Raw genomic sequence first — 13,282 nt, 5'->3', positions numbered from 1 at the left:
TGATTATTATTAATTGTTGTTAGTGATTTTGTTGTTGCTTTTTACTCCTGATTCATTTATTAATTGAAATATTTATTATTCTGAATTTATATGTTGTATTGTTCATAACATTAATTTCCCTAGCCTCACACACATTCATTTACTGTGTGGTAAGTTATCAACTTTGTATTTCAATAATTTAAAAGTCACCCTTTGAATTTCTGTGATTGTCAAAGTATTATTTTTTTTTGTTCTATTCTGGTTGTAGTGGCAAATTACTCTAGACCATTGCACCATCTTTTTATACTGATGTCTTTTTCCAAAACAACATTACTTCCTCTCACCCAGAGCTATCTCAGTCCTGGTTTGCCCTTTAAGCATTGCTATAAAAATGTTTGCAATCAGTGCACCAGTCTTTTCTACTCCTTTATTTTCTCACCATTTCAGAACATGAGCTGATCATGTGACCACCCTCCATCAATCATATTGTGTCATTTATTACTAGTACTGCTAACTACTTCTGCCACTCTAGCACTATGCTAACTTTCTCAATTAGCATTCTATTGTATAGACATGTGTTTTTATATCATTCTTCATGTAACAAACTTTGGCCCATGACTGATCACAAATTAATATCACTTTTAACTTGTGCTTGATTTCTGTTGTTTCTACTTGTTTGTTTTCAATAAACTTTTGTTTTCTAATTTGTTAATATATGAATTTGAGATTTAACTCTTTTGCCCTGGGTATCCTTTACTGTGCATGAAACAAAGTTTTAGTGTCTTATGTTCAAAATTTATTAATGTGCTTTTTTGACATCATTAAATGAATTAACAGAGTGTAAAGTTTCAACTAATAATCCATATTTTAATTCTTTAAGTTTTAAGGTATTAATTCTGCAGGGTAATATTTAAAAAATACTGCATTTCTCCGAGTGTGACACTTTTTCTAGGCATCTTTTCTCATCTGTTTTATCCATCACCCATTCATAAAGTATAAATTTAAAGTTACTCACTGTAAAATTTTGATTGCTTTTTCAATTTTGTATGGTTACAAAGCTGTCATAGAATATCAGACCCCTCTTGCTGTACCCACCTGTCACATCCTCTTTTTGTTAATAGTTGTCTTTTACATTTAATTATATTTTACCTGTAACTAATAGAAAATCAAGGTTTGATCTATTAAGTTACATCTGAATAGACAAGTGTCAGTTTCTCTTATAATACAACATTTGTTACGATGGGAATCACAACAGGTAACTTGTATGAATTTGTAACAGCTTTTGTTGCATAGTTAGAAAAGCCAGAAAAATTGTAATTGTTTGAGAAACGTATCTTCCTTTTGCATGTTATTAGTCTATGTTCTTTGGTGTATTAGTTAATTAACAAAATATTTCGTACATTGCTATCATTACTATAAAAATATGCTTAAGTGTTCTCAACATTTGACACCAAGAAAAAAAAGAAATTGGGTAAGTACTTTATTTCTTGTTTTTCCTGTTTATTCTTTATTCAATACTCCAAAGGTAATTAAAATGTAAAAATAGGGATTTTGTAAGGTTAGTTAAGATTAGATTAGGTGAAATAAATAATAATAATAATGTAATAAAAATGTTTTACAAGACAAGAATGCAAGCAACTAGGTAGTAAGTAGTTCATGGGTAGTGTAATTCAATAGCATAATGAGAACTATGTGCATATTGAGTGATGCAACTTATAATGGCACAAATAGTAGTTACAGTTCAAAGGGTAGTCAAACGGGGAGAAAAGTAAAGTTTAATTGTAAATGGATGTATACTGTTATGAGTATAGTTTCACATTACAATTTGAAATCATTTTGGAAAGAAAAGAAGAGTAATTTTGATTTATTTTACATTTTTTGGACAACGTCTCCCACTCTCACCTCTAGAAGCAGAGACAGAACCTTCTGCAACTGTAATTAATGAGAACAGAGGCATCTATTTTACTCCAACATCATGAAAAGATCCCACGTGAGATGGACCTGTTCCAACCAATTAGTTTATTATTTTATCTATCAATACCCATCTGGGAAAAGCTGATGATTTTGATATTATGGGTATCACTGAGACTGGATTAAGTTTGAACAATTTTGATGAAGGAAATTTGTTTGAAATACCAATCTACAGATTATTTACTAGATACAGAATATTGAAAAAAAAAAAGTGGGAGTAGTAGCTTTATGTGTGAGGAGTGAACTACATTCTGTTGAGTTAGAATATATTAAAGATAACAGCAATAAGGTTGAGTCAGCTTGGGTTAGTGTTAATGGATATCAATGAAAAGATGTTATTATGGGATATTTTAATTTTAGGGGTATCGATTGGGATAATTTTGCATCTGACAATGAGAGGGATAGGCTTTTGGAAATTGTTCAGAATTCTTTTGTACACCAATTGGTGACAGAATTTAGAATAAAGGAATCTATATTCTATATTAATTTCCAAAGTCAATAGGATAGAGTTGCAGTTGGTGAGCTTTTCAGTACATGCAGATATGGAACTACTAGATTTGGTATTTTATTACATGTAAAATTGAAGACGAATTGTATCCTAATTCCAAATTTTGGTAAAGATAATTTTGATGGAATGAAACATGATCTAGTTCTGTAGATTTGGTTAAAGAGCTGGCAGGTGATCTTGAACAGATGTGGTAAGAACTTAAGGTAAAAAATTGATATGTATACATAACATGCGCATTGATGTAAAATATATCATTTGAAGTTCTGAAACTGTAAGACTAAAATTGGGAAACATGAAAATTGATAAATCCATGGACCAGACAACTTTTATCACAGAGTTTTAAAGAAACTTAAAGATTATATTTATGAACCACTAGCTAATACTTTTTATGAGTCATTGAGTAATGGAAGAGTATTAGAAAACTGGAAGTTGGATGTTGGTCTAATATTTAAAGAAGGTGATAAACATTTCCCAGGCAATCATAGGCCAGTTATTCTTGATGATGAGAAACCCACTTACAGTAAAAATGTATCTCAGGACAGCTGGTATGATTAACCTGAAAATGACCTAAGAAGGTTGTAACATTCTTCTCTGCTTTATTAATAAAAGTGTTAATATCCATACCAGCCATCCTGAGATATATAGGCCAGTTAATCTTAGATCAGTAGTTGGAAAGTGTTTGGAGTGTGTAATTAAAGATGCATTACAAATTTACTTAAAGCAGCTTAACATAATATGAAAGAGCCAGCATGCTTTCAGTAAGGGAAAGGATTGGTTAACAAATATTGTGACATTCTTTGTGGATGTTACTGAAAGAGTTAATTAAGGAAATACCATGGATTTGGTTTACCTTGATTTTCAGGAAGCATCTGATGATAAGATGCCTTACAAAACACTCGCTACAAAACTAAATATGTGGTTCTGGGAGGAATGTTGTTAAATTGGATAGAAAACAGTAATAAATGGAATTAGATCTGACTGGGTCATACAAACAAGTAGTGTGTCTCAGGGCTCTTTACTGAGTTATCTGCTATTTGAGACTTGCATTAATGATATTTATTCTGGAATGAGTAATGAAATTTTGAAGTTTGAAAATGACATCAAGGTTTTTGGGGTTGTTAACAGCATCAGAGATGCTGCAGACTTACTAGGAGATTTCGATCATTTAATGTATTGGGCCAACACATGGCAGATGTTTACATGTCCAAAATGTGATGTGGGTTTTCTCAATTCAAATTATTCTTAAAATTTAAATATGAATATATTAAATACTGCAGGTAAAAAAATATCATGATGTTGTGATAGAAAAAATCACTTAAGTCACCTAAGCAGTGTATTGTAGCTAGCAATATGGTTAATAGGATTTGGAGTAGTATATATAGAAATACCGAATACAAGACAAGAGGTATTATTGTTTTACTGTATAGATCATTTTCAAGGTCAAATTTAGAGTACTTTATACAGTTTTGGTATCTCTTCCTCAACAAAGATATTGAATTGTAAGAGAAGATTCAGAGAAGAGACACTAACATGATACCTGGGATGGCTGGATTGTCCTATGAGGACAGACTAAAAATATCTGAACTTGAATTCTCTAGAGAGGAAAACTTCAGAGGGGACTTGATTAAGTGCTTGAGTTTATTAAGGGTATTGATAGTATTTATCATTCAAACTTTTTCATGTCTAGCAGAGACAACAGTAGAACAAGGGAGCATAAATTGAAACTTTGGTAGAGTTGGAATTATTTACAATTTAGATAGGATTACTTTTTAAACTGAGTTTAAGAAAAGATTGAATGAATACATGAGTAGTAAGGGGTGACCATATTTGGGAGTTGGAAGGGACATCCTTGATAAAATAATAAGCTCCTTTTGTGCATTTAAAATTTTATAAAATATATAGCTTACCAGCTGACACCCAATGGAGAATAGGATTCTCATAGTATTGGTGAAGATTAAGAATGCTGGAAGGAAAATGAAACAAAGTGAGCTATTCCGTAAAGCAGAAAACACGCATGATTTCGTAAATAATTTTAATTTTTTTAGTTTATGTTCTCTCTCACGCTTCACTTTATTGTTCCGTCAGTCATGTTATATATATTTTTAATTACGATTGTTTGTTTTTGAATTCCGCGCAAAACTTCACAAGGCTATCTGCGCTAGCCGTCCCTAAGTTAGCAGTGTAAGACGAGAGGGAAGGCAGCTAGTCATCACCACACACCGCCAACTCTTGGGCTACTCTTTTAGCAACGAATAGTAGGATTGACCGTCACGTTATAGCACGGCTGAAAGGGCGAGCATGTTTGGTGTGATGGGGATTCGAACATGCGACCCTCAGATTGCGAGTCGAATGCCTTTACACATCTGGCCATGCCGGGCCTTTAATTACCAAAATTTGCGTTTTTCATATAGCAAAGCTTCAAAGAGATATCCGCTGTACCTACCGAGGGAAATCGAACCCTCAACTTTAGCATTGTAAATCCTTATTTATTATTAATTATGAAAATACATTGATTTGAAACTTCCTGTGACTTACGATACAGTAGATAAAGAACAAGATAAGCCATCAACTATATTTGTTAGATTTTGTTTATACCTTACAGGATTTCCAGTGTATGAGCTTTCAAGAAGAAAAGTAGATAATAATTTGTTATGAGCCTAAAGTGTCATATCAGGTCAAAAATTCCCCTAGTGGCCCAGCAAAATGTCTGCGTGCTTCCAATGCTAGAAACCGGGTTTCGATATCCGTGATGGGCAGAGCATAGATAGCCCATGATGTAGTGTTATGCTAAATTCAAACAAACAGTGCAAAATATTATTTCTTATGTAAACAATACTTGAACTACAAAAAATCTTATACTTTATTTTAGCATGCGTACAACCTAATGAAAACCACCAATGTCCTGAAGGATTCACACTGAGAAATAACCTGTGTTGTAAGTTGTGCTTTCCTTTAAAGCGTTTATATGTGTGATCAGTATTTGTGAATTCTAGTTTTTAAATAAATCGAAAAAGGAAAAACTGTTTTGAACAAACTAAGCGGTAAATTAGTTATTATATACTTCATCCATTATTTTATTTTTAATTGTTAACATTGTTTACATTTCAAACTTTTTTCTTAGATCCAAGTCAAACAGAAACGGAGGAAGAAACATACGTTCCTTCTCCAAAGAAAAGTAAGTTATGCTACATATAAAATTACGTAAAACGTACCTTTAACGTGAGACAATATGTGTGGAAAGGTTGGTGACAAAATGTCGTGATGTAAAAATATTACTGTGACGATGTTTGTGTTGACGCGTGTTGTTCTTCCTTCCCATTAAATTTCTTCAATCCCTTATTCATGAAGGTAAAAAATGTAGTAATGTGTGAAGACCCGATCTCTTATAATATTCCAGTACATTGTGGACATTATTTTCTATTCTAAATAATAAATCTCTTACCATTTCACCACTCATAGCAACTTAGGTAAAACATGATTCATCAAACCATGTCTATCATTCCCACTAATTCACTGTTCGCAGTTTGAGCTTTTCTGTTGTCTGAAGTAAGTTTTTGGACCAGTAACTGCATGCCATAAGTATTTTTCTCCTCCTAGTATTGTTGTATTATTTAAACTTTGACTATTTTAGAAAACTGGTTGTCTAGAGCAGAGTTTTAGATTTGTTTACAACAAAAAGACAGTCCATGCACTTTCGCTTCGAATTATTACCGATAGTTTCCAATATATTCTCTTTCGTTTGTAGTTCATTTACACACTAATTACAGATTTCTTTGAATAGAGAAACATATAAACAGTATTCAGTTTACAAATTGCTAGTAAATCAGTGTCAACAATCATACATCTTTGGAAGTCTCGCCCTCCCAGCCGTGGGGGTGTATAATGTGACGGTCAATCCCACTATTCGTTGGTAAAGAGTTGGCGGTGGGTGGTGATGACTAGCTGCCTTCTTTCTAGTCTTACACTGCTAAATTAGGGACGGCTAGCACTGATAGCCCTCGAGTAGCTTTGTGCGAAATTTCCAAACAAACAAACAAAACAGAACTCGTCACTTTTGCATTGTTACGAATACATATATCTGCTGTAATGGTGGTCAGACATGTGACGCATCAAATGATTATCCTGATTTGATAAGAAAACACAGTCAGTGTATTTCGTTGTCATAAGATATGATAAGTTAATATCTTTACTTGGATTATCAAATAAGAAAGTAAATCTAAAGTGATACTTTACACTTCTTTACCTGTACTGTTTTTTCATATGCATTAAACTTATACGTGTTTGAATAAAGAGTGGAACTTCTTCGATTCCAGTAACTTAGAACGCTGTGGTTATCTTGTTATTTTCACTGTAAGTATACCAAATGAAACGTAGCCTCCTCCAATACTATCATATAACAAAAACAAGTTGCACTAAACTAACTTTCTTTTCAACTTGTATTTTTCCATTTCAGCACCATCCATGTTAGAAAATCCGATTCTATTGGTAACTGCTGCAGTAGGAATACCACTATTGTTCATTTCTTTAAGGCAAGAACAAAACAGTATTTTTTTATGTTTTGTTGAATAGATCTTAATATAATTTATATGTTATTAATAGTTGAACCATGTGTGTATATACTTAATAATGAATTTATAGGGGCTGAGAAATAAAAAAATGTTAGTTACTTTATTTTAATTAGAATGATAAATAATCAGAAGGTTACAAACGCTTGCATTAAGAAGAAATATGTAAGGGGAAATTAGCATCATTAGTTTACAATAAAGTGTATTTTAAGTGTGGAGATTCACTTAAAGCTTAAATTGTGGATCACTTTTTACAATATTACAAGTTCTTCTGATGAAAAACATTCCTTGAAAGTATGTTATTGTTCAACCTGTTTTTATATGTAAATACAATAAGGCGCTGTGTGTGTCAGTAGAAATACTTGAAATTGAAACGTGTAAAATATGGGTAACCTAAACTATTACAATTCGAGTACTTTAGATAAATATAAAGGCATTTTCATTCAAAAAGTTCTTTAACTAATTAATGATTTCCAGTTTATTTCAATATGGTCTTAAAATTGAAATTTATCTGCAAGTATAATAATTATTAAATTATCCCTCTTAAGCCATAACATTTTATTCCTGTTTACATTTGTTAACTTTATTTCAAAGAGATGCAGCAGGGGACTACTTGTCATGTCCACCGTGGGGAACTGAACCCGCCTATTTTAGTGTTATATGTTCATATACTTACTGACGTTCCACTGGGAGAGAACGTATCTGTGGCTGTCGTTGTTAAATATTATTATTTCTAGATTATAATTATATTCCATTTTTAATTGACATAACACTAATGTACAAATAAGAGTCAAATTAAATCATCTATGTTATTTATTCGCGCTTTTTTTTTTGTAGTGTCATTATTTGGAAGTGCAATTGTTGTGGATGTGAAGCAGTAAAATCAGTGAACACAGAAGACCATGCGAATAAAGATGACAGAACAAAAATTAAATATTCACTTGTACCACAAAAAGATGAAGATCAGTCTGTTATTAGAAACGAGAAGAGAAAATGTAAAAGTGTAAAAGAGAAGAGGGCCAAAAAAGTTCCGAATTTTCATCTTCCTGAAGTAAGTATTGTGATAACGGGAAATGTCATCATATTTCATACCGAGTGTCTGGGACTTACAACGATAGAAACCGGCTATCGATAGCCGTGGTGGGTAGAGCACAAATAGACAAACATAACAAGAATGTAATGTACCTTCAGTCACATATGTTTACTTACTTTCTATAGATTTTTATGATGTAGAACTTTGATGTATCTTATCTGATGTTCAAACACCCCTCTCGTCATGCCAAAATTTTAAACAGCAGAAATTCTCTAACAAGTTGACATTTATGCTAGCTAGAAACTTTCTAATTAAAAACACTGGACTCATTTACGCACCACATTGAGTTTAAAAATGTATTTTATTTTACTTTTTATGAAGCATCATTATTATCGTGTTTGTATTGTTCTTGCGTTTTAGTTCAAATCGATATTGATGAATTTCGCAGCGCCATCTCGATGTTAAACTGCTTCCAAACAAATATTAAAATATTCGAATTTTAAATACAAGGCACCTATAGATTAAGGACATCTGGTGCAGCCCAGTAATACGACCGAATACTTATAACTCTAATAGTCTGGTATTAATGCTCTTGGTGAGCAGACACAGATATAGTCCGTTTTGAAGTTTCCTGATAAAAAGAACAACAAAAACAACGTAGAGTGAAATTCTCGATAATTGCAGCAACTAAATTAAAATATACATCACGCAATTTATCATTCTCGAAAGTATAGTTGTTAGTACCAACGTTTTTTATTTCAATTTCTTTTTCAGTTTGATTATTTTTGAAATTCTCAAATTTCTAATAACGCTTGTAAGTAATTGTTTACATTTTATTCTGTTTAGTACTAGAAAAATATGATACTTTCTACAGAGTGTTTCCCCAAAGTAAAGTTGTAAATATTTCGATATGCATAAAATAAACATTCCCTTCCCTTTTTACTTATTAGAAATCAATTTATAGAGTCAATTAGTGTGCTCAAAATTTGGATATTTCAATAAAAGTGTTGTTCGAAAACGTATTTTAATTGATATCCACTAAATTGATATAGCCCAGTTATCGGTAGTTTCATTGTATTCATTTCCAAGAGGTAATTTCTATATAATGATAACTAACATCAACCTATCCTGATTCTTGTTATTTTTAGAGAGAAAGAAAGGCGAATGTTTTTACCAACAGGAAGGACATCCAAAATAGTAATGTCTCAAATGAAATAACAAACATTATCACGAGTCTTGAAGGATCACATACAAAATATTTTATACCAACACAGCCTCATAAATATCAACCAATAATTTCATATATATCAGAAACTCTGTTAACTGAAAGGAAGGAGGTACCTTCACATTGTAGACGTAACAAAAATTTAAGAAATATAAATCAAAGAGACCTCTTTACTTCAAAGAACTGCGAGATTTGTTTCACGAAAGGAAATCATCAGAGTCAGAGTGTTCCGACGACTAGAGTAGAAAGAAAAATTGAGAAAAGTAAGCCCCTGAAACATATTTAGATCCACAAGAATTTTTTAACTAGTGTTTAACCGAATTAGAAAGCCAGATGCAAGACAACAATAAAAGAACTTCTGTGATCGGACGATTTTCTTCACCAATAAGAGACAGTGGAACTCGATTTATGTTTTCTTGTCCCGAATTTTCACAAACTTCACATCGATAAAAAATTAAAATAAAATGTATGTAAATAAAAAATAAAAAGTTATAGAGTATTTAAAAATTGTCTGTTTTATCGTGTTAAAAATACATGTTTGTTCCAAAGAAAATGATTATTTATTACAGAAGCTTTATAAATTATAACTTCACTGTAGACACACATGTTGGGGAAAGAATGATTTCAAATTAGTAACTAATATTTTTTGGATATACAAAACTGTTTAGTTTAAGAGTTATTATTCAATTTATTTGGTGAGTTAATATTTAATGATTTAAAAAAGTGATTATTTAAGTTTGGTTGTATAACGTGGCAAACAAACAAACATTCCACGTTATACAAACAAACTTAAATAATCACTTTCAACACTCTTGCTATGATTTTTTGATAGCCCTCGAGTAGCTTTGTGCTAGCCGTCCCTAATTTAGTAGTGTAAGACGAGAGGGAAGGGAGCTTGTCATCACCATCCACCGCCAACTCTTGGGCTATTTTTTTACCAACGAATAGTGGGATTAAACGTAATATTATAACGCCTCCACGGCTGAAAGGGCGAGCATGTTTGGTGCGACTGGGATTCGAACCCGCGCCCCTAAGATTACGAGTCGCACGCCTTAATACGCTTGGCCATGCCGGGCCGCTTTCTATGATATATTGATACTTAGAACAATGACAGCTGTAACGTTTCCCGAACTTTGTTCACTAGAAACTCTTGCCGTAAAATAAGTGACTTCTCGCTTAACGTTCATCAAATCATGTGCAATCTGTTAGTTGTCTTGTAGGGCAGGTATTCTTATATAGGTAAAACCAAGAATGATGTAACACTGGTCATAAAATTCTGTTCATCTAACCACACGTAACCGTAGTTCTAGAATATTCAGCCAGTAAAATCATGGCAGAAAATAGTCGATATGTAACATATTTAATAAAACATAAGACTGGGTGACTTCGAAAGATTGCTTAAGATATATTTATTTGCTTGTTATTTAGAAGTGCAGATGGCGCTTGAAATTGACATCTTCTGAGAAGATTCTGATATTTCTTCACATATTCTACTATTCAGTGATTATGAGAGTATGCGAGGCGTGAAACTTAGTACCTTAAAGAATGAGTTACTTACAGTGTTGAATAATATCGGTAAAGCAAAGAAATGCATAATTCCAGCAAGGAAAACTGGCAACTCCACTACCGACTCTCAGTTCACACCAGAGATTAGTTAAACAACTTGTCACATGAATTACTCCAAGAAACAAAGAGTTATAACTGTAAACATATAATTCACGAAGATTTAGGTCCACAAAAGTGGCATAACATCTGTTCTTACAGTATTCTTCACGAATGTAGGCCTACAAAAGTAACGTAAGATCTGCTCTTACAATATTCGCCACAGATTTTGGTCCACAAAAGTGACAAAATACCTGTTCTCACAATATTCTTCATTAATTTGGGCCTACAAAAGTAACGTAAGATCTGCGCTTACAATATTCCCACAGATTTAGGTCCACAAAAGTGACATATGTTTTTCTCTCACAACATGCCCCCCCAGTGGCTCAGCGTTATGTCTACGAACTTACAACGCTAAAATCCGGGTTTCGATACCCGTGGTGGGCAGAGCACAGATAGCCCATAGTGTAGCTTTGTGCTTAATTTAAAAAAAAACTCTCACAACATTCTCCAAAGGCCAATTGTTAAGAGCTGCACAAACAGAATTCAGACATATGGTAATTGGAAGCACCTCGTCATACTGGACGAATCATATGCGAGTGTTTGCAAATGTTTAATTAGATTATTATCGTCTTGCGGGACAATATGGTATAGAGTATGACCCAAAAAATTGTTTTTCGATTAATTTGTGATAATTTTATATATAGCTCTGAAGATAAGTCAAATATCAGAAGCTTCCTCATGGCCAGGTTGTTATGAGGCTCGAGTCGTAATCTGAGGGCTTCGGGTTCGAATTTATGTCACACCAAATATGCTCGCCCTTCAGCCGTGGGAGCGTTATAATGTTATGGTCAATCCCATTATTCGTTTGTAAAAAGAGTAGCCCAAAAGTTAGTGGTGGGTGGTGATGACTAGCTGCCCTTTTAGTCTTACCCTGCTAAATTAGGGACGGCTAACGCAGATAATCCTCGTGTAGCTTTGCGCGAAATTTGAAAACAAACAAATATCAGAGGATAAGGTGACCTCTGTATACTTTCAGGCTAACGTGTCATCTCCACTATAACGCGAGGAAGTACCAATTTGTACAAACTCACTTTCCAAAATACGATTCCTTCAAAACAAACCATCCAAAAGCATGTCCAAATCAACGTGTCATTTATTTGCAAAATACACGTACGATAAAACATTACTCATAAGCACCTATTCCTACGATTTAACCAAACAAACCCTCAAAAGTTGTTATTTGCGCACATTTTATGTAATTTGACTTTTGGTTTGGTTTGTTTTGAATTTCGCTCAAAATTACACGAGGGCTATCTGCTCCAGCCGTCCCTAATGAAATGTACTAAAAATGGAATCATGTGTAAATTCTGACGATAAAGAAGAGAATCAGGTTTTACATAAAACAGTATCATGAGTGGAAAGATTACAATAACAAATAAACCACACTTGTAATGCCAGAGTCAAAGACAACAAATGAGCCAATGCTGGGGTAAGTCTAGAAGCAGAGCAGCTACTTATCACCACCCACCGTTAACTCTTGGGCTACTCTTTTGCAAACAAATAATGGGATTGATCATAACATTATAACGACCCCATGATTGAAAGGGCGAGAATGTTTGAAGAGGAGGACAGTATTAACATCAATGCATTACAATGAAACCTGTATCGAGAGTTGAAGAAAGGACTAAAAGGTAGAAGGTCAGCTTTGTAACTTTACAATAGACCGTGACCCCACTCTGTATCGCAAATTGTTTTACTTCAATAATCTAACAAAGAGTCGTTTCCAGCCATCGCCAAGTTAGGGCGATCGACTCGCAATCAGAGGATCGCGAATTCTAATCCACTAAACATGCTTGCCCTTTCAATCGTGGGGGCGTTATAATGTTCGGTCAATCCCACTATTCGTTGGCAATAGAGTAGCCCAAGAGTTGGCGGTGGGTGGTGATGACTAGCTGCCCTCCCTCTAGTCTTACACTGCTAAATTACGGACGGCTAGCACAGATAGCCCTCCAGTAGCTTTGTGCGAAATTCAAAACAAACAATCAATACAGTGGATGGTGGTTCAGAGTTATACTAGTTATTTTGAATAATTGGTTGGGTCCCTTCACTCTAGTATTACTTGTGTGAAAGGCTATTAATTAGTTTCTTACCTTCATATTTGGGGCTGGAATGCCAATTTCAGGAGGTAAGTTTATCTTACTTACCCCCAAGTGGTGATATATTATTATTTTTATTTCTTCTTCTTTACTTTTGAGAGCAGTCACTTTCCCACAATTGTTTGCTGGAAGTAGAGGGTGATATAGATGTGGGACGTTATGGGCTCGAACACCCACATCTCGCTCTCCTAATTTCAATTGATTTTGATTATTTTATTGTTCTTGGATTTGTTCATGTGA

At 33.6% G+C, this 13,282-nt stretch overlaps 1 protein-coding gene across 1 annotated transcript; it reads left to right on the top strand.

Moving 5' to 3' along the window:
- Nucleotides 1-5,271: 5,271 nt before the first annotated feature.
- On the top strand, nucleotides 5,272-9,567 carry LOC143235654 (uncharacterized). The gene is made up of 5 exons (XM_076473879.1): nucleotides 5,272-5,393; nucleotides 5,580-5,633; nucleotides 6,912-6,987; nucleotides 7,861-8,074; nucleotides 9,205-9,567. The coding sequence occupies exons 3-5, from the start codon at nucleotides 6,920-6,922 to the stop codon at nucleotides 9,565-9,567; spliced, it is 645 nt and encodes a 214-aa protein (XP_076329994.1). The 5' UTR covers nucleotides 5,272-5,393; nucleotides 5,580-5,633; nucleotides 6,912-6,919.
- Nucleotides 9,568-13,282: the final 3,715 nt, after the last annotated feature.

Source organism: Tachypleus tridentatus, chromosome 12 (assembly GCF_004210375.1).
Source record: "Tachypleus tridentatus isolate NWPU-2018 chromosome 12, ASM421037v1, whole genome shotgun sequence".
NCBI lineage: Eukaryota > Metazoa > Arthropoda > Merostomata > Xiphosura > Limulidae > Tachypleus > Tachypleus tridentatus.
This window is presented reverse-complemented; position numbering and strand designations above follow the sequence as displayed.

What these genes read in the sequence shown, in the direction of transcription:
- LOC143235654 (XM_076473879.1), top strand. Translation starts at nt 6,920, where the DNA reads ATGTTAGAAAATCCGATTCTATTGGTAACTGCTGCAGTAGGAATACCA. An exon ending in CTATTGTTCATTTCTTTAAG is followed by an intron (nt 6,988 to 7,860) that starts GCAAGAACAAAA and finishes TTTTTTTTGTAG; the next exon opens with TGTCATTATTTGGAAGTGCA. An exon ending in CGAATTTTCATCTTCCTGAA is followed by an intron (nt 8,075 to 9,204) that starts GTAAGTATTGTG and finishes TGTTATTTTTAG; the next exon opens with AGAGAAAGAAAGGCGAATGT.